This window comes from Thamnophis sirtalis, unplaced genomic scaffold (genome assembly GCF_051295495.1).
Source record: "Thamnophis sirtalis isolate CommonGarterSnake01/CBP01778 unplaced genomic scaffold, rThaSir2_p1.2 scaffold_8, whole genome shotgun sequence".
In the NCBI taxonomy this organism is placed as follows: domain Eukaryota; kingdom Metazoa; phylum Chordata; class Lepidosauria; order Squamata; family Natricidae; genus Thamnophis; species Thamnophis sirtalis.
The window spans coordinates 53,508,178-53,530,746 of NW_028261388.1; the positions used below are offsets into that span (position 1 = coordinate 53,508,178).

At 37.6% G+C, this 22,569-nt stretch overlaps 1 protein-coding gene across 1 annotated transcript in view; it reads left to right on the plus strand.

Annotated features, from left to right (window-relative positions):
- The first annotated feature begins 4,788 nt into the window (after positions 1–4,788).
- The window catches only part of PCP4 (Purkinje cell protein 4), a 58,664-nt gene continuing 40,883 nt past the window's right edge, over positions 4,789–22,569 (plus strand). Inside the window, exon 1 of the mRNA XM_014067493.2 lies at positions 4,789–4,941. Coding sequence (XP_013922968.1) covers positions 4,933–4,941 — 9 coding nt within the window. The 5' untranslated portion in view covers positions 4,789–4,932. The remainder of the gene's footprint in view (positions 4,942–22,569) is intronic.

Here is a 22,569-nt window from a genome sequence, read left to right on the forward strand (position 1 = left end):
ATAATTATATCTGTATTTAGTAGGTCATTGCCAAGTGGTGGTGAAGAAAGAGAACCTTAGTGTTCTTGGTGAATTAAATTCCATACCCAAATAGAACTTAATTCACATTGTTTAGGTTGATAAGTACAGTTTCTTTAACCACATTTATTAAATAAATATCAATTGTTCACAGATTAGCCTAAAGCTAAGTTTATTAACCATGGTAGATTGAATGTAATGCAGTTCACTGAGTCCACACAACATGCTATTCTACAAGCCAAGATTTGTAGACTGGTTTCATACAATAAATTATAGCAAAATCAAAGCAACCATTCTTTTCATATAGTATATGAACAAGGTTATTCAAATAGTCAAGGACACTGTCACTGAAGAAACAGAATATCAATTCTCTTGCTTTTCATGTCATGAACAATTTAGTCCAACATTTTCCAGATCCAACACCACATAATTTACATGCTTGTTTATCCCTCAAATGTCTGGAAGATGTTCAGTATTTGTATAGAAGGCACCAGGAAATAGCAAGACGGTAGGCTGGATTGAGACATAAGAGAAGGCCATGTCAGGCAATTGAAATTCCAGCCCTTTTTTATACATAGCATACATGGCACATATCCTGTAAAGAGGGCAGACTTTGATTATGTTGGTACAGCAACAATGTTACCTTTTTGGAACATTCTTGCCGAAGACCCTCGGCCAGAATATTGTGGCCAGAAGACCACCCAGATGAAGTAGTATGAAGCATGAGGCTTGTCTATGGAATCATCAGGAACTGAGCTTGACTCAAAGAAGACATTACCTAGATTCTCTCCGAGCATGTATAATTTATACTTATAGTAAAGTTGGAATTAATATTTTATTAATGCTTAATTTAATATTGTGACTCTGGAGAGTTAATCAGGATGTACTGATGTAAAAGTCTAGCCTTTAGAAATATATGTGGTTAGTTGTACATTTCTCCCAGTAATGTTTTCTAACAAATTTAGGTTTTGCCCATCTACTTCTTTGTCACAGCCTACTCTTGGTTTATGGCAAAAACATTCATGATCATAATACATCCCCGTGGCATTAACGAGCGACCCCTTCTGCTCCAATAAATGCATGCATGATTTTAGCTTAAAGTATTAGAATTGTAGACATGAATACCTTCTAGCTATATGAGATTTTTTATTGTGCCAACAGAACGCCAAGCCCACATATCATGTTGTTATTTTTTCCTGTTTGGGAATTAGGGAATTAACTGACCTGAATATGCTTTTAAAACAGGGACTATAACAGAGGCTGGCATTTTATTCAAGTCCTGGCAGGCCCAGGCTATTATCCTGCAAACTAGTAGCAAGTTAAGAATGCCATGTAAAACTATTAGGGGCTGCTTTCAAAAATTTCCTAGGCTTCTTCTGGTAGCTACAGTAACTGGCTATCTAGGAGGAATACAAGATATAGAAAGAATCCAAAAATTAAAAATTAAAATTCCAAGAAAAAATACACTGCCTCTATCTCTTCCAGTAAAACAGTGCTTCCCAAACTTGGCAACTTTAAGACTTGTGGACTTCAACTCAGTAGCAGTAAAAGATCAGTTAATAATGGAAGTGCAGATATATTGTATTCTTCCTTTCTTCTGGCTGAGCTTTTACATGGGTGTGAAACTGGGGGTCTGCGGGCCAGATGCGTCACACACAGGCACCGCCCACCCTGGCTCCACAAAAGCAAAAAATGTCACAATACATTACAATACATCACATGACGTGATCGAGTTTGACACCTGTGCTCTATCAAGTTCAGAAGGCACCATCACTGAAAATATTTGCTTCACTTTTAAAATATTAAGAGATATCTGAGGTGACTTTAGGCCAGCCACTCTTGCTCAGCCTGAGATTGATTAGTCAGAAAATGCCCATCTACCAGCACACATTAAACCAACAGGGATCTATGCAGTTGTACTCATCATGACACAATACTATTCTTGTAATAAACTGATCATGGCTAGCTTCTCCTGATATTTCCCTAAACCCATTTCACAATTAAGGTAGAATGTTATGAATACTTGTACATAGTTGAAAGGCATAAGTAATATTGAGCAAGGCAATGACAGGTCAAAAGTGAACAGATCAAGTAAAAATGCAATTATAGAAGCAATCAAGCAGGTTTGCCCTTAAAGAGAGAAATGCTTGTCATTTTTTGCAACTATTTTAATCCTTAATTGCAGGGCTGCTGCCCTGAATCTGCACATTTAATATATTGTGCTAAGATTTATAAATGTCTTTAATTTAAAAAGTATCAAGGAAAAAACAAGCTGTTTTTTTTTTAAAAAAAAAATTTCACCCATGCCAATGGTGGCCACATCCAATCATGTTTATGAAACTGAAGCTCAGAATTGTATTCCCAGCTGAAGGGTATTTCTCCCTATAAAGTTTTGCTATTGAGACAACTGAGCTCTGGAGAAAGAAAAATGCTTATATTGGAAATGAAATATTGAGTAAGATATGGAATCAAGTACACATTAATGAAGATGGAGTATACATAGAATGGAGAAATACATTAGGTACACATTGATTTTACCATTATTATTAGCCAAGACAAAACTATATAGTTGGATCTGTACATTGCTCTAAGTACTGCTTCACTTAATTGTGGTTTATTGGATAAACAACAATTTATTCAATATGGTAATCAAAAACCAAACAAGCAACATTATGGCTTAGTACAGTGGTGAAATTCAATTTTTTTTATCACCGGTTCTCTGGGCGTGGCTTGGTGGGCATGGCAGGGAATGGATATTGCAAAATCTCCATTCCCATCCCACTCTGGGTCCAACCAGAGATGGTATTTGTTGGTTCTCCGAACTACTGTATTTTTCGGAGTATAAAACCCTCCCCCCTAAAAGAGGGTGAAAATTTGGGTGCGTTTTATACACTGAATGTAGCCCCACCCACTTATCTTTCCCTATCTTTGGCCTCTGCCTCCCAGCAATTTACCTCCTTGCAGCAAACAGGGAAAATGGGGCTTGCGGAGGCTGCAATAGGCTATAGCAATCCCTGCAGCCTGAAACAGCTGATGATCGGGAGGTGCGCTTAAACTGAAAGTTGTTGTTTGCTCCACGAGGCAAATTGATGGGAGGCAGAAGCAGATTTTTTGTTGTTGTGCTAATCAAGCTGTTTGCTGTTTGCTGCAAGAAGGTAAGTTAATAACTATAAATGCCTATAGAATGTTCAAATTATTAAACTTATTTTTTAAAGACTGCTTTATTATTGTTCTAGACAGCTTAACAAAATGAAGAAGCTTTTTAAAATAAATGTTTGATCTGAAGAAGCCCAGTGCTATTGTATCTTCTTTTAAATAGCAGAGAATAACTATACTCTCAGAAAGCACATCAATTTTAACAGCATCTGTACAAGTATAGTCTGAAATGTAACACTACAAACAGTATATATTGTCTGTACTGTTTGCTGTTTGTTGCAAGGAGTAAAATTGCTGGGAGGCAAAAGCAGATTTTTTCCCCTTGTTTTCTTCCCCAAAAGCTAGGTGCGTCTTATATTTGGAGCGTCTTATACTCTGAAAAAATATGGTACTCAGAATTTCCACTACCGTTTCTCCAGAACCTGTCAGAACCTACTGAATTATACTCCTGGCTTAGTGTTATGGCAAGCTTTGCTAGTGCCTAAAGTTTAGGGAATTGGAATACAGCTAGATACCTAAAATAAGTAGGAAAAAAGGTGGGTGGGAAAATTTTAACCACTCCTCCCTGCAAGTTCCCTTATGAGTGGTGTGAGATTTTCCCATAGTCAAGCATGGTGGTAGAATGCAGGAAGAGGAAGAATTGTAGAAAATCATGTCAACTGAGGAAAAAAAGACATGTTTCCATGATCCATAAAGTTATCACATATGCCAGGATGAGAAATATTGGGCTGAAGTCTACAAAAAGGATCTATGCACAAGTCCCTGGGGATTCAAGATGTTGCAAGATATAGTGTAGAACTATATTGAAACAATATCTCAAAATATAATTATTTACAGTTGTTTTACAAGTATTTCAGTTCTCAATTTGAAAAGTTATAGAAGAAATCTTTTGGTGACAAATATTCAACTTTTCCAAACTCTGTTTGGGATTATTGTTTTCCTAATCTGGTGCTAACCTTATGATTTATTCCAATCAATCAGAGAACCGAAAGCAGGAATCCAGAAAATTTAAGTGGATAACCCAGCTGCTGGAGACTTGACAATTGCTCAAGCATGTGAAATGCTAATTCTAAGTCTTTTTCTGGCAACAGACTTGATCACTGCATGTGTGTTTGTGTACATGTGTGTTGTGCTTGGAAACAGTGCAGTTGATTATTTTTTCTCCTGGCTCTGGGTCTGGCTCTGGGTATTTATTTTAGCAGGCAGATAAACTTCCAGTCAGACTTTTTCCTCTCAGTTTCCAAACCAGGATTTCTATTCAATATGTTCATGCTCATGTTTTCTTTATATGAAATGAAGGGATGTATCACCAGCTGCAGTTTGCAGATGTTCAAGGCACAGGAATTTCTCTTAGGGAAAAAATATGTAAATCTTGGGATGTATTTTGATATGAATGCTAATGAACTTGGTAACATTTTCCTTTTATGATTCTCATGGATATGATTTCTAGCAGTGAATAATAAGAGACTTCATCATCCACCTTCTCAATTCTGACATCTGCGCTCTATGCCGGATTCTTTCTTTTCTGTCTTTTGAAGAATACATTTCTTATTCTTACCACAAGGTGGCCCTTTGAGCTCTCTGATACATGCCAGGGGCTTCAGCAGGTAAGAGCTCCTTATTGGTTTATTGAAAGCATGATGCTTCCGAGCAACCCTTTTAAAGAGAAAAGCTAGAAACAGTACGGAGAGCTTGTAGCCCAGCAGCTCTGCCTTGAGGAAGTGAGGATCTGCGAACTCTCATTTCAAATTCATCATCATGAGTGAGGTGAGTGAAGAAATCCTTTTATTTTAGGAAATGGGGAGAGACAGAGAAATAGATAGCTGATAAGGCATGAATTTGCTATGAGGCTAAAAACAGAAAAATCAGATTTGGAATATTTAAGGTTGAGTTGTGTTAATATGAGAAGAATATATTGTTTGAAACTATTGTTATAGTATATGTCTATCTTACTTTTCTGACAGTAGGTTATGTACAAGTACTGAATTTAATATGCACTGCTTTAAAATCAGTAAGTAATCTTCACTAGTACATTAATCCTATACCAGTTAACTATGAACAAACCCAGTGAAATGCCATAGAACTTTCTCTGAGCAGATATGAATTGATGAGAAACTTAATTAAATATATTGCGTATGGTTAGTCTTAGGAACTTCTGCTAACTCAAAAGCATCAATTCTGCAGTTTATAAAAATTTACTGGGCAGGAAAAAAAAACCTTTAGTTTCTCATTTTTAGGAAATACTTTAATGAGGTCTGCCTAGATATGTACCTTGTGCATCCTTAAAAAGTCAAGTCGGGCTTCTGGTATACAAAAGTTAGATAGAGATCAGAGTGATTTGGGATAGATCCAAAAATCATCCTGTTTGTCCCTCCTTCTCCACTGCCTACCTTATATTGCTTTCCAATGGTAGAGTATCAGTAGCAATTGTGTTTTTAAAATAAAGAAAATTGTGGTTGTCTCTATGTATCCATCTTAGTGAAATGGTTTTCTAGTATCAAGGCAGCTGTAAGTAGCCCTTGATTGAAAATGTCATGATAGCTCTATTAACAGAGTAATATTTCTCCCACTGCATCTCCTAAGTCTTATTAGACAGGTGTTTCCATTATAAAGATCATTTTGGGCAAAAGCCTAAATTTTTTCCACCCCATGGAATCAAACTGCCTGGAGCAGTATATATGCAGAAGCAGATGTTGTTATGGGATACTGTGATCTACTATTTGAAGAATACCTACCACCTTGTCTAAAAAGGGAGGGGTGGTATCAATAGTTACGAGAAAGAAATATTGCTTTTTTAATAGGCATAACCCGATACTTTTTATGGAGCTCTGGCAGTATATCCATCCCAGGGAACAGAGCTGCCCTGGGACTAGGGAAATTCCTCTCCCAGGTCTCCACAGGCTGACTGAGTGCATAGTTAAGAGAGTCATGTGATCAGATTGTTGAGTTTTGAACATTTATGCGTACAGCTGAATAAATAAACGGGAAAAGGTCAACGTTTTTGTTTAATTACATTAAAATGTATTTTCTTATGTTTAGCAAATTAAATGGCTAATTGATCTGGCTACATGCCCTTTTTGTTTTAAGTTTAAAAAAGTTTCTTTTTAAACCATATTTGATTTCTCCCGTCCACAGTTTATTATAATCTGATTTTGTTCCTGGTGTCACTAACTATTCATAAAATTGTCATTCACAGTACAATACTACAATATACATTTAGCTCAATTCAGATAAAATCTTTCTCCCCTTCAGTTCAGCATAAACTGGAATTTCTTGCATACCAAAAATAACTGTGTAGCAAAAATAAGAAACTTAGATTGCTAAACTTAGATTGCTAAATTTAGGCTCCATCAGCCATAGGGGAGCCTGAGCTAAAGCCCATCAACCTCTGCCAGTCATTCAGTATAATTTAAAGACTGAATCAGAATTTACAAATCTTTTGTGTCAACAGTATGTTTACATTATCCTATAGATATTTTGAAATCCAAAGTTGTAATTCTGAAAAAAAAATGTAAAAAGAATTATCAGAATATAAAATTACATCCCTTGGTAACTGTCTTTTATTCAAAGGGAAAAAGAAACCAATGTGAAAGAGAAATAATGGTTTTTTAAAATAAAAAGAAACAAAAACAGTTTCAGAGAGAATTACAATTATTTGAGCTTTCTGTTTTGGGTGGTGCATTTGATAGAATATTAATTTGGTGAACTGAGCTTTAAAAAAATTGTTTTCAGCTTTAAGGAGATGAAATCTGATATACTTTAATGGGCCTAGCAGTTCAAATATGGCTAGGAAAATATTGTCTCCAAATACTCCTGAAAGAGAATGGACCAAAGGCAGAGATTTCATAGTAGAGGTTTTTATACTTCCAAATGAGTCTAGGATTTTCAGAAATACTCATCTTCTCAGTTCATTTATTTCATTGCATTTAATGATTTTTCTAATTTAATTTCTTTATAATGGGGATAAATGTTGCTAATCTTCTATGGTTATAGAAAAAAATGAATAGCATAGTAACATATTCCTTATTTTGACGTTACCGTTTTTTGTTAGTTAATTTGGTATGTATTCTTTTCTTTTTAAAAGGTTCCCTTGAAATTTGATCTAATAGTTAGTATGATTATAAGACATTTAAAGGAAAGGTATATGCAGTTGGGTGGAAATTAGAACTTGCTTCATTCTTTTTAATAATAGATATATAAAGCTAATGCACATACTGTATCACATGTACACTCACAATTTTTCAAAGTATTAGAATTTTTCAAAGTATCTATACAGTCCAGTGAGCTTTCTTTGTGTATATCTATAGATATCTGTATATCTACCTTTTACTGCTTGCTTTTGTATATTCAGCATGGAATCCAAAACATAAACCAAGGTAACATAGGGATAGAGTTAAGGTAGCTGGCTCAGTTCCATTGCCTTCCTATGTATTGACTTATGCGTAGCTGAACACTTCCATCAGCCTCTTTGTACCATAAGAAGGATAAATATGGTAGAAGCTAGGAAAATACATAAATGCATACTGAGTCTTTGGATTAAACATATATAACAGTAAAAAGCCAGACTGTCAATACAGTTCTATTTTCATAACCACTGAATTAAACTTAAACCTCAGGTTTAAACCTCAAATTAGTTTTGAAAAAAACAGCAGAAAAAGATATAACAGTATCTTACAATATATTGACTCCATTTTAAAATATATTTTAAGATGAACGCAGCTCTCCCCAATACAAAACAATACAGGAGCCCTTTAGAGTCAACAGGGCTCAATCTAAAGCTAAAAAAGGGCTAATTAGTTAAGGCCAAATTTTGATGCCCAAATTGTGAGTGGGATAACTTTCCTGATGGCATCACTTAGTGGATGGATCCTTATATGTGCACACAAGCTGTCCAGCTCTTTACTGCCTTGGATGTATAGCTAGCTATAATTAGGAGAAATGGGGTACTTAGCACTTTGACAAAGAATTCTGCAGCTGACATAAGGTGGGTGGGGTGGGGTGAGAGAAAGAAAGCAAAGAAAGATCACTTAATAATTTGAGCTGACATCCCTTTATTAGATGGGTGGGAACCTGCCAGTTGCAGAAAGGGAGCAAAAGATATCTTAAAGTTGTCACTTTGCCTACGCTTTAACTTGGGACAGGTTGAGGATTTGTTACCCTTCCAAGTTTTGCTGATGAAACTATTTAAAAATATAAGTAACCACATACATTTTTCCAACTGCTTCGAGTGTAGCTACATCAGCATAGCCATGAAATATCACTCCATTAATAGAGAAAGGAGGTTGTAGAGATAGGTTTTATACCTCCGAGCAGGTCATTATTTCTATTGATGTGATAATTATAGTTGCAAAGACTAATGCTGTTGACAAGAGTGTTAAAGAGAAAATGTCTACTTGGTTGAGATGAGAATAACTCACTAGTTCTGATAATACTACCACATTGACATAAGGATAATTAAAATCAACCCCCAAAACAAATATTTGCAAAATAGTTTGCTTTTAAAAATTACCTTGAAAATCTCCATTAACTTTGGACTTCGTTGCCTCATTGAGGTTGGGTTTCTCTGCTTCTGTCAATACTGTAATGCGATTCTTGTTGTCTATGGACTTTTCTGAACCTTTTGATAAATATCTAATGTAATGTTATTGTGTATTGGTAGGCAAAATCCAACCCCATCTTGTCTGATGTTTTCTCCTTCTTCAGCTTTTGGAAAAATACTGTGCTTTTTCTAAAGTTCTTCCATGTGCAAAGTAATTCCTCCATAAACCTTTGTAAATTTATCATAATTTGAAGGTGGAGACAAGGCAAAACAAAATCACCAACAGTGTGTGAAAGGCTAGCAGCTTAAGTTCTTAACCTTTTATAATAAAAGTTTCTGAACAAGCTTAATTATGAGGATTAAAAGCATAAGGCTTCCCAGAGTTTATGCTGGCAATAAAAACTGTGAACATTGCTTAGAGTCCTTTGTTAGAGCTTGGAAAGAAATCTTATTTCTGTTGCTAGTTAGCCTCCTTGAAGCTAACGATTGAATTCACATCCTCTGATCAAGTTAATCATGCTTTATTTATTTATTAAACTTATGTGCTGCCCAACCTACCCTAAGGCAACTTTTATTCATGCAACCACAAAGAGTTCATTTATCAAACTACATTATAAACCCTGGCTTATAAACTTAGCATGTTCACATAACATGCTACGGGAAAGCCAAATAAGTCATGTTAAGGCTTAGTGCTGTTTGTGAATAAGTGTAGGAAAAAGACCAGGGAAGTAGCAGATGCAAAGCTGATTTTGAGTCATTACGAAGCCTTTTTAGTGACGTATAATGTTAATGCTTTAATCTTCCTTTCATTCAACAGTAAGGTTTTGTGTGCCCAGGTGATTTTTAAACAGGAAAAATATAGTAGACAAAACAATATTTTTCATTAGCTCAACTTCTACACAAATTATCCAACCCCTTATTAACTTCTTTCCATCCTTTCTTTAAAAAAAAAAATCTTCAATCTCCATTTGCTTTCACCCAAATCTTAGTGAATGATCCTATTTTATAACACCATAGTTTTGGATAGATGATTTATTTCTGACAATTTTTTTCCTGGTAACAAACCAAAGAATCCAATGTTGCTATGCTTGCAATTTGCAAGCAAGGGAATATTGACCTTTTTTTAAAAAACAAAAAAACCCAGCTCTTGTAATCATTTCCTGTAACTATAGCAATTAAAGATGAAAGGGGGAAAGGAAAAAGAGATGAATGAATCTATTACTGAGGCAAATATCTCTATGAGTGATATTAATACATGTTTTCCAAATATCCAGTACTGTATTGCTTATCTCATAGATTTTGCATAAGGCTAACAATCTCATGGAGATGGGAAGCCAAATTTGGTTCTTTATTTAAAACATGGATTGTTGGTCCATTATTTTTAAAAATATTTTGATAAGCAGAATTTTCTTTGAACAGATTTGTAGAATGAACCATACTTTCATGCAGTTCAAAAGCAGGAATTTATTCATATGGAATTTTCTTCTCCTGTTTTGATACGTATGCTTGACCAATTTTGACCAATTTCATTCTAAAGATATTGGCCCAGAGGCTGAATCATAGGCCAGATCAACAAGGTCTATGCCACTAGCTGGGATGAACTATCTTATCCACAGACACAGGATTCTGCTAGATCAGTGGTGGGTTGCTAACTGGTTTACTGCCAGTTCGCTCGTGCTTGTGTATGCGCAAAAACATCCAGACAGGTGGGCGGAGCATCTCGCACTCACCATTACTGGTTCGGCCGGACCAGGCCAAACCTGGAGCAACCCACCTCTGTGCTGGATCCATATTCTAAGAAGCAGCCCACTGCTTCTTCTTTAGAGTCTGTTCTTCAGTTCTTTCAACTTGCCTCTTGGGAAACGCAAGTTTTCCACAATTGCTTTTCCCTATGATTATGCAGACTGGATCTAGATAAATCAGCAAGGAAAGAGACAGCCACCATTAGTAAGCAGTGTTAGTTTAGTTCCAGAATATGCAGGTAGTCTCAGTGATTGCATTGAGTAATTAAAATATTAATGGATTGCTTAGTGTGCCCAGTTGGGTTTTGTTAAGAATATAACTCAACTACTCATTTTTGTAATATAGAATTAATAGTGGAAACTAAATAAAACTAAAATTCAGAAGTGACACAGAAGTGGTAGTGATTAATGTTGATCCCTTTGGTGCTTGCTTTTTGCAACGGACTTACTGCTTACCACTCCAAACCAGCATAATTTAAGAGGAAGAAAAAGAAAGGATGTTTTAATCAACTAAATATACAAGCACACAGGTGAGCAAATATGTCATAAATAAGGACTTCTAGCCTTAATTAAAGAGCTTGTTCACTTACTTATTTTAAGTCTGTTGTAACAACACACAGGCTACTCTTCAAAACATCCACCCACATGAATGCCTGATTTGGCCTTGCCCGTTTGGCTTTCTTAACCTGTCTAGTGTATTCCCAAAATGTTAAGTGCCTCAAATATTTGTTTCTTTCTGCCTTAAACTGTGCTCTAATTATTAATAAAATTTATATATGCTTATCAGTGATTGAGCAGTTTATAAGTAATAAAACCATAAAAATCTTACAAAAATATGCACAATAGGGAGAATGCCCTCAAGTCACCAACCACTCTTGCCAGTTGACAGAACCAGGTCTTAACACTCTTCCAGAAAGCCAGACAATTGAGGACCAACCTCACCTGGTGGGGGAGGTGTTCCATTGGGCAGAGGCAACAGCAGAGAAGGCTCTTTTCCTAGACCCCACCAGCTTTTTTAACCAACAAGATCCATGATATACCATCCCTGCCTGATCAGGTGAGGCTTGATGTAATTGGGATGAGACAATTCCTCAGGTAACCTGGATCTATGCTATGAAAGGCTTTTAACTTCTGGTCTCTTGTTTGCTGCCCTTCCTTTGCATACTGCAAAAGAAGTATGCAAAACTTTCTGGTTATGCTGCTCAATCATGCTATTCTCCATTCTACAAAATAGCTGTAGCCAGAAAAAGAGGACAGCAAGGAGAGTCAGAGCACCATTATTAGGCAGCAGCTTTTTCCACTGCTAGTGAAGCAAAGCTCTGAGAATATGGTACCTTCCTTAAGCTGATGCCCTCCAGACACTTCAGCATTTACACACCTTGTCCTTAGCCAGCAAGCTCGTTTGCAATGCTGACTAGGGATGTGGGAAATTGTATTGTAACATGCTTGGAAGGAACAGTCTTTGGGAGCTGTTCTGCAGCACCTGCTTGCTGAAAACATCCAGAAAATTATACAATATATTAAGCAAGTTATGTACATTTCAATTTATTTTCTATATACTTCCTTTTCTCCTCCTCTTATCCTCCCTGATTTTATTGATATTAAATGCTATTAGAGCAAGTTCTGACATACTGAAGGGATGACTCTGTCTTACTCCTATTCTGGCTAATAAGAATGTTCTGAAAATCTATACATAATAAATTGGCTAAGATCCAGGCTATTAACATCATGAATACATGGAAACTTATACACGCAGATGGTGCTTAAAATAAAAGTGACCCCATTTGTGAAAGATGCTGTAATTTTATCATGCCTGGGGGCATTCTAGTTTTGTTGCCCTGAATATCCAGCAGTCACCTAGGTAACAAGGGATGCATTTGTAATGTTTTATAGTTTGCAAAATTGCCATCCCTATTTCTCCTACAGTATAGTCTTCACAAACTTTGAATATAATGTAGTATTAGATTTCCTCTGTCACATAAGATATAATCCACCAGGTACTTTTGCAAAAATATGCAATCTATCTCATAATAGATAAGAGAAACCATCTTCAAAACAGTAAAAAATGGTTGAAGCAGGATGGCATTCAAAGCGTTTTCTCCAGTTCTAGCTTAAATGGACATATATCCATCTAGGAGAGATAAAAGTTGCTTTCCTTATCCCTATCCTGTCGGTATTGCACCTCTCATGGGGCACCATCGAATGATACAGGTAGTCCTCGAGTTATAACCACAATTGAACCCAAAATGTATGTTTCTAAGTGAAACGTTTAAGTGGGGCTTGTCCCATTTTATGACTTTTTTGCCATGGTTGTTAAGTGAATCATTGCATTTGTTAAGCTAATAACATGGTTCTAAAGTGAATCTGGCTTCCTATTGACTTTGCTTGTCAAAAGGGGAATCTCATGACCATCAGACACTGCAGCCGTCATAAATAAGAGCCAGTTGCCAAGCATCTGAATTTTGATCAGATGGCTCTGGGGGTGCTGCAAAGGTTGTAAGTGCCATTGTAACTTTGAACAGTCACTAAGTGAGCTGTAGTAAGTCGAGGACTACTTATATTTTACTGTTCGGGAGTTGCCCTATTGGGAAGAGGTTCCTGCCTTCCCCTTCCAGCCCCTCCCTATCTACCAATCAGGACACTGCAGTACAAAGAGGGAAGGTCTGACTTCAGAACTGGTCTTCTGTAGACTGATGAGTCTGCCTCGCCTTCCAGGCCTCATTGGGCCATCTCCATGGTTAAAATAATGTGAAATGAAGAACTATGAAAGACATCATAGCAGAAACAGTCCATAGAGGAGAGAACTGTGATTGTATTGCTTAGCTTGGCTCTGCAAATCAAGATAACTGACACTGACAAGATGCTGAGAACAGTAGGCAAAAGTGGACTTTTGACCACTGCAATATCCTTGCAATGCTTATTTCTTTTGTACTGGCATACAATCTATTTCAGTGAGCTAACTTTAGTTATAACAATGTAGCAGCCAAAGGATAGTTTTTCATTCTGATCTGGAGGTCTATGAAGCTTTTCCTAAATGCCCCTAAACAATGAAAGGCAAATGCTCTGTGCAATTTCACTATTTTTATATCCCTGCAGTAGCAGAAAAGTAGATTTAAAATGCAGCCTTCCTCCCACCTTATATGAGGACTTTCTGGTGCCATAAGGTCTACAACCCTAACTTTCATCCCTTTAGCTATCTTTGGCATAATTGAAGGACTGTCAGTGGAAGAGAGAGCTTAAGTGACATGCACTCACCATACTGTAATACCTGGTGGTGACAACCATCTCTCTGAGTTGGTTGCAGCTCCTGGTATTTTTTGAAACAAAGATGTTCATTTCTTTGCAATGACAGGTATTCAGGACTTTAGATTCCTCTTTGAGGCCTAGTGCCTTTGGAATGGCAGATGCCAAAATTTGTTGAAAATAAGATGTTGAGTAAAGTTAACAGCCACCACCTCAAAACTGTCACAAAGATCTGTCCTCCTATTCTCTTTAAGGTCATCCTCTTCTCTTTAATAAAGGTGGGATTAATATAAAATGATTTATTGGGGGCAAGTGTTTGCCATTAATTAATATACAGTACTGTTCTGGAAGACAGCTTTTAACTAAATAACAGCTGGATATGCTGTCTGGAAAATTTAATTATCTTCTAATCTCACCTTTCTCTCTGTTTATAGCTTAAGTCTTCCGGGTAAAAACAAAAGCAATTTTTTTCTTCCATTGAAGGATCATTTATATTATAATGCCTTTCTTCTTCCCTTCCTCTACACTGGTGGTTCCCAACCTTTTTTTAGCCATGCCCCACCTAAGCATCTCTAAAATCCTGATGCCCCCCCACCCCGGTGACATATAATTCTTACTTTACTCAAAAAGTGAACTCTATTCATGCAGAGGAAGCCTAAAAGGCTATTAACTTAGTTTAAACAAGGTTCAAATTGCCCCCATTAAAAATCAAATTGTCCCCCTGTGGGGCATGGGCCCCACATTGGGAACCACTGCTCTACACCTTTCTCAAGATTCACTGTGAATTTGTCAGCTGAATTCATTCTACAATCCCCACGGCAAGTTTTGAATTTTCCCTCATACTTCAGCATCTCTTTTTACCAGGGCTTGTAGACATCATGGACTACAGGTAGTCCTCGGCTTACAACATTTAGTGACCATTCAAAGTTACAATGGCATTCAAAGAAGTGACTTATGTCCATTTTTCACACAACTGTCACAGCATCCCCTTAGTCATGTGATCAAAATTCAGAAGCTTGATAACTGATTCATATTTATGATGACTGCAGTGTCCTGGCGTCATGTGATCAGTTTTTGCTACCTCCTGACAAGCAAAGTCAATGGGGAAGCCAGAGTCACTTAACAACCATATTACTAACATAACTACTGCAATGATTCACTTAACAACTGTAGCAAGAAAAATCACAAAATGGGACAAAGTTCACATAACAAATGTCTCATTTAGCAACATAAAATTTGGGCTCAATTGTGGCTGTAAATTGAGGACTATCTGTATACAGTAGCACAGGCCTGGATCAGAGGCAAGTAAGATATGAATAGTTTAGTTGTATGATTGTATCTTACAGTTTTATACCATTATTTGCTGCCTCAAAAATGTTAGATGTCAGAAACAATAAATTATTATTAAACAAGTATGCCAGAGTTACGCTGCTAGTTATTCTAATTTAGGGATTAATCTCAAAAGTAATTTTCTGCACTTCATTCTTTGTTATCCAATGTGCCACTGAAATTTCTTGCTGTCTTCAAAACACTTTCCCAACAAACATGCTGGCTGGGAAATCCTGGGAGTTGAAATCCACACATCTTAAATTTGCTGAGGCTGAAAAACAGTGCCCTAGAGCAGTGATGGCGAAGCTTTTCGGCACCAAGTGCCCAAACCAGAATGTGTGTGCATGCGCTGGAATACCAGCAACCTGAATAGCAGCTGACTGGTTCGCACAAGCCTGTTTTGGGGTATTTTCAGGCCATCTTTTGAGCTGTTTTCAGGCCATTTTTCTGCTGTTTTCAGGCCAAAAACAGCTCAAAAAGCAGCCTGAAAATAGCCCCAAAACACTCTGTTTTTGGCCGTTTTTCAGGCCATTTTTCAGACCATATTCCCGTGCTCAAGTGCCTGCAAAGAACAGCTGGCTGGTGCCCATGTGCGTACCAGAAACCAGAAGAACAGCTGGCGATTGTGTGTGTTGGGGTGGGTTTCATTTTTTACTACCGGTTCTGTGGGTGTGGCTTAATTTTATAGGTGTGGCTTAGTGGTCATGTGACTGGCAAGGAAGGTACCAGCCAATCCCCAGGTTCATGTAGATCGCGAAGCTCGCTGGCATTCTTGGTAGCTTCATGTCGCCCCACTACTGGCTGCACTCTGTGAAGTCACAGCCGTAGTCTTTCTTACCTTTAGGCAGCCACAGGAGGAGGCAGTAATGCAGCAGGGCAGGCAGGGCAGGAAGTCAGCAAGCTTTGGGAAGTCAGCAAGGATCAGGAAGTCAACAAATGACAACGCAAGAGCCAGGCCAGTAAAGATAGTGGGCCACATGGTGAACACAGTATATATAGGGCTCTCAAAAGCGGGGTGTTCCACAAGCCAGCGAGTCAGTGAGCAACAGGCAGATAGGCAGGTAGGGTGAGCATTGTGTGGATGGGCAGTAAGTGAGGGAGAGAGCAGCGAGTAGGTGCACACCAGGAACAAGCAGGGACAGGCCAGGGGACCATACTGGTACGGGGCCAGGTTGCCATTGCTATCGGTTCAGAAAGTTGCAGCTGATTATTACTACCTATTCAGCTGAACCAGACCGAACCGGTAGGAACCCACCTCTGGTGCACATGCCCACAGAGAGAGGTCTGCATGCCACCTCTGGTATGTGTGCTATAGGTTTACCATCATGGCCCTATAGCATTGAGTGTGTCCAGAATTTTCCCCAGATCTAGAACTGAATTATAATTTTGGGAGTGACAGAAAGGGAAACTTATTAAATATATGAGGGATAATGCTACCAGCTGCACTTAGCTAAATCTTTTAAAAGATAGCTTCTTCCAGTACTACCCAACCTTTTTCTCTAAGGGTCTGAAAAATTCTACTTTGTGCTACCTTTAATACCAAGACATGTCCTCCTTCTGGTATAAATTTGGCTATTTAATGAAAGCCGTACCCCAGCATGGGATGTGTGGAAGCATAGCATCTATAACAGGTTCAAGCTCCATGCTACAACACGAGACCCTCTCTGTTTTGAGGACCTGATGTGATTGTGATTTAGTGAAGAACAACATCTATCTGGGCTTCACCACCTTTTTCAAAACCTTTACTAGGTGCTTCTTGGAAAGCAGCAGAAGCTGCTGCTGTTGTGCTGCTGCCAGAATTTTACAACTGGTGGTAGCTTGCTGAAAAGGACTCCTTAGAAGGATTTAGCCAAGCCGTCCAGGATGGCTGCAATTGCATTTCTCTGGAATCCGTACTGGAAAATTGTAATGAGCTCATTTGGCAAAGAACCCAATTTTTTTCTGCCCGGTTGTCTTTGACTGTCTCCTCACTCTTTCTCTGTTTATAATTGTTGTGAAAGCTGCTACATACTGAGTTTATCTGGCCTTTCTCTCCTTTGTTCTTCTGTTGTCTCACTCTTTGTCAACTTTAGTTAGCTCACCTCCCTTCACTACTTTTTCCTGTCTGTCTTTTATCTGCCTTATGTTTTTTGGAGGTGTCCTGAGGCCAAGCTCAGTTTGCATAAGTGGTACACATTCTCCACCTTCTCCTAGCTTCCTTGGAAAGCGAGAGAGTTGAGTAAAACTGCTCTCTTAATTGATCCCTTGAACCTTGTTTTCTTGATTATTCAGCTATTATTTCATATTTCACTGGTGTCCTACACAGTGTCTTCCAAATGGGCAACACAAATTACTGCTTGAAAGACTGGGATTTGTTTGTTTTTCAATATCTCAATATTACCACCTCTTGTAGAAGGGAAAGGCCCAACAGACAGACAATGCCTTTTCTTATTTTTATATCGGTAAACAAGGCATCTAAATACACAGAAAGCAATCAAAAAGTAGAAGTAATTTCCCCAGTCACAGAACTGCACAAGATTCCATGTATACTTTATATCACAGAAGATAAGATGAGTCTGAGGTCAGAATGATTAATGAATGCTTGGTATATGAGAACCATTCCTGAATTCTTGTTGTAGATGATTACAATTTTCCAGTATATGGAAAATGAGGATGTAAACATTCTGAATTTTGAACACCTCACTTAAATAAAAAGGTTATTGTAATCAAACATCACTCATGTCTTGCTCATGTTTAGGACACATATATATGGAAAAAACATATCAAACCTCACTCTGGTTCTCAACAACTATATGTTAGCTTTGGGCTTTCAGATGAAAAACATATATGATGAAAAACGTATTTATGTGAACAGCAACTCTCATAGACAGGGTTTTCTTGCTTCCTTTCTTTTATTCCTTGTATTCCTTGCCTTTGTAATCCAGTGAGTACTCAAGAAACAAAATTTTAAAAAGCAAAACATCTAAAAGTTAAAGCATAAACTAAAATCAATACTCCAAGACAAAACCACTTAACAATTAAAAGCCTGGCAAAAGAGATGCATTGTTACAGATTTTGAAATGCTAAGAGTATGGGGGCCAAAGGAAAAGTGCTCCATAGGTTAGGAGTAGTGCAGGAGATGATTGTAGCTGATGATGGACTTGGAAATCTGTGGCTTCTTCAGAAAAAGCTCTCCTATCATCTTAACAGCTGGGCAGGTTCCAAGTGGGAGAGGTAACCCTTTAGACAGGAAGATCACAAACTACAAAGGCTTACATTTGATTGTGTAGTATCCCTGCTACTTAGAAGTCAATTTCCTCTTCACACAAAAGTCCAAACGCAACTGTCACTTACAATGTTTGAGGGAGGGCTAATATTGTAGTATTTTGACATCATAAGCAGTAACAGGGCAACAGTTTAGTCTAGTGAAAAGGACTACGGGAGATATGATAACAGTGTTCCCATATTTGAGGGGCTACCACAAAGAAGAGGGGGGGGGGGTCAACCTATTTTTCAAAGCACCCAAAGGCAAGGCAAGAAACAATGGATGGAGAGAAACAATGAAAGAAGAGAAGCAACGTAAAACTAGTTGACCACCAAGGTTCCTTCCCGCTCTGTTATTCTATGTTCTATGCTCTAACATGATACAGTAGGAAGTGTGGCAGCTGTACATGACACTGCAACTTTATTCTACATACGGGTAACATGAGGATAGGCCTCAAGTTATCAGAAGTTTTTTTTATTCTGCTAGATAAATGTCAGACATGAAATACTTTTAAGGAGCTGCTAATTCCCCATTCGGCTATTTAAATATGATTATTTATAGTGTAAATATATAATTTAAAATACTTCATTTGGATCCAGTTCCTTTTTTGCACTCTAATGAAAATAAAGGCCGCATCCTTTATTATAATAGGATAGAAATAACAGCAATCAATTCTGTGTGGGAGGACAGGAACAGCTAACCATGTCTTTTGCACTTACCCTTTGTAAAGGAAGCATATGGTATTTACCAAAATGTACATGAAAGCAAGGTCAAGAACAACTATATTGCTATTGCATGCAAGTTGTTCTATTTAAGTACATGAATATTTCAAGGGAGTTGGAACATCAGGGAATCACCTTTTCAGATGTTTGCAAAATCATTTTCAATTTAAATTTCTACAGGAGAGATATGTCTGATCCCAGGATCCTTGAATCTGGATCTGCCAAAGAATAGGCTTACTTCAAAATTTGTTGTATTTACATAATTTGGATTCTATTTCATTTCCACTGTTCTGATAGAAACAGAAATTGCAATATTCCCATTTACAGTTTACCTAAGAGTATAGAGGGTATGTCTTCTTATTAGCAATATTGGTGGATTGTATTATCTACAGTTGGGTGACAGATTTTAATTGCAAGTACTTGAGGTATTGGATTGGATCCCTGACCCAAAAGTTCTTTTTCAAGAGGCAACTGGACTCTCTATCCCTGATTTTCCTATTAAAAAATTTGGGTTGACCCTCTCTTATAATGGTCCCACAATTCTTGGTATACCCATTGATCTTATGCTAGTACAGAGACAAGGATAATGTTATGAAATAGCAGATGAGTTCCCGTTGACCTCATGTTTTTCCTAAAACATGTGTAACTCATAACTTGGTAACTTCTAATTTAGATTACTACAACACAGTCTACATGTGACTGCTCTTGAAGACCATTTAGAACTTACAACTGTCCCAGAGTACAGCAGCACACTCGATGTTGAGTGTCATTATGTTTGCTCTTGTTACACACAGTATCTGTTGTGCAAGCTACACTGGTTCCCTGTTTTATTCCAGGTGCAATTTAAGGTGCTAGATGGCATGGGACCAGGTTAACTGCAATGCTATTTGTCCCAGAGCAGTGAGTGTAGGCACAATCCAAGTTCTTTGCTTTAAACATTACCACTATCTGGGTATATGGAAGTGTGATTTTTCCATTGCAGTCTCTGCCCTATGGAATATATTCCCCCTGAGGTCTGACAGAACCCTGCCCTTTTATTATCCTGGAGATCACTTAAAACCTGGATTTTCCTCCAGGCATTGGGGTAGGACAAGATCAGGGTAGGATGAGAATATGGGGACATCAGAAAAGTATGGCTGTGGTACCAAGTCTTTGGGTTTTTACTTTTATTGCTGTTGGTTTTATGCTGTTTATATAATTTTATTAGTTGTAAGCTGCTCACATTTTATTTTTGCAAGCCTACATAAGACCCTCACCAGATTACAAAGCATGTGAATTTTATGTTTGCCTTTTCCTATCCGTTTTAAAGGATACCATTTTTGGAAGTTGTCTTGCAAATATAAATCATGTGTCCTGATTTTCAGAGGCATCCAAAAATAGGTTGACTGTAATTGAGTTAAAATGAAAATAAATTAAGGGTGACATACAGCACTTGAATTACCCAGTACAGCCCTAGCAATCTAACTTAAATTGTTTTAAAATCAATATATAGGCTTTTGCAGAAAAAAAGGATAGGCTGCATCAAATACTGCATAAATATACTACAGAATAGTGCCACCCTGGTTCACAAACCAGTCCCTGAAAAATAACTGTCTTCATCAAAAAGTATACTGAAAAGTATGAACTCACTTCTGAATGGCTCTACATACCATCAATATATTTTCTTTTTCTTTTTTAAAAATTCCTTTAAAAAAAAATCATATCTTCTCTGGCTATTTGGGTGAAAGTTGTTAATTATTGTAAATTCTTGTTAAAAATAAACTAGATTCTCTCCCATGTGCATTGGCTAAGTTCAGCTAAGACAACATAGAGTGGACCTCATTATATCTCCCTGCAATATAGCAGATCACAAAGAGATCAGAAAATTGGAGGTTGCAGCAATCCAAATTTAGGAGTGAATTGCACATAAATATTGGTTGAATATACAGAGCTTCAAATTCAGAATCTTAAGCACTATCTACTCATGCCCTCTGCATGGATCAATACATCTGTCAGTTCCATGTTCTCAGGGTATCACTTTGGTTTAAATGTCAAGTGCTTACTGCTTAATTACAAAAAAAAAGCACATTGGTGATCTCTGTTCCTCCTCCTTCTTCATGAAAAAACTCACTCTTAAATTTTTTCCATCACTCACATCTTTCCCTTAAAATATGGGGAAAACTACTCCTGTTTCCTTCCACATTCCCTGTGTTGATAGTGATGTACTAGGATTCAGTGCAAGGTTTAAACTATGACATCTTCTGTTGATGGACAATGAGGATGAGATGATGACATTTTCTTGTTCTTTGCATTCTTCCCGCCATATCGTGGTGTCTGCAATTTTGCATTTCACCTGCCACATCATCTGGTCTGCAGCATCTTGCATGTCAGTCTCTCAAGCCTTGTTTGGGGTTCAATGTATAATGATGCAACATTGAAATCTTAGCCAACTTGTCGCAAAGTCTGATGCCTACCTTCTTCCTATCTCATCCAGGCTTGGGGACCAGCATGACAGAGTTGATGGAATGATGACATGGAAGCAGATATTTCCCTCTCTTTTTCAGAGAAGATAGTGGAAAGAAAAATTCTTCTAACCAGACAACTGTTGTCCTACTGAAGGATCATGGCCCTGGGTAGCAGCTCCCTGAGATGCAGTGCACATTCTTTCTGCAAAATAAAAATAAGCGTAGAACAGGGGTGTGGAATCTCATAGCCAATGTTTTTTAGCTTTGCAGCAAGTTCCAAATTATGCTGATGGCATTATGTGGGGCATTTCTTCCCTGAAATGAAGACTCCAAAGGGATGTGCTGCAAAAGCCTCTGCAAAATCAATACACTAGTCCCTCAACACTTAAAACATAAAATAGTTGTTCTGTCCACCAATCCAACAGCAACATAGCTTTGCCATTTGAGCTTTGCCAAACTAAAATAACAAGACCAATTTGCTTTGGCATTTAAACAAAGACAAATAGAAGAGAGGATAGAAAAGGTAGAAATGGATGAAAAGAATTTACAGAGAAAGTTTAAGGATTTTTAGTTCCAAAAAATAATTTCAACTTTTTCAGAGATAGGAATGGAATTTTGATAATTCTGGAAACAAGGTTTATGCCATATAATTCTCATGATAATGCATACCGTGTTTCCCTGAAAATAAGACAGGGTCTTATTTTCTTTTGACCCCCGAAATAAGCACTTGGCCTTTTCGGGGAGGCCTTATTATTTTTGAGGTGCAGGAGGCAGTGAGCATAGTAACACCTCATGGCTGCTGCTGTGTGGCAATATTTTCAGGGAGGGCTTTTTTTGGGGGGAGGGCTTATTTTAACACATGTGCTCAAAAGCCCGATTGGGCTTATTATCTGGAGAGGTCTTATTTTTAGGGAAACAGGGTATCATTCTCTGTGGTTTATGTTATACCTTTGGCTTGTATTATACTTTTCACTTTCCCTTTTTATAATGACAGATTTAAAATGAGTTTGGTTTTCTGTGCAGTTTTTAATGATGTCTCTTTGATGTTTTGCAAAACGAGTAACTTAAAAATTTATCTGGCCCCAAGCAGCCATAAACTGCATTACCTCCTAAGCTTCATAACAACATTGTT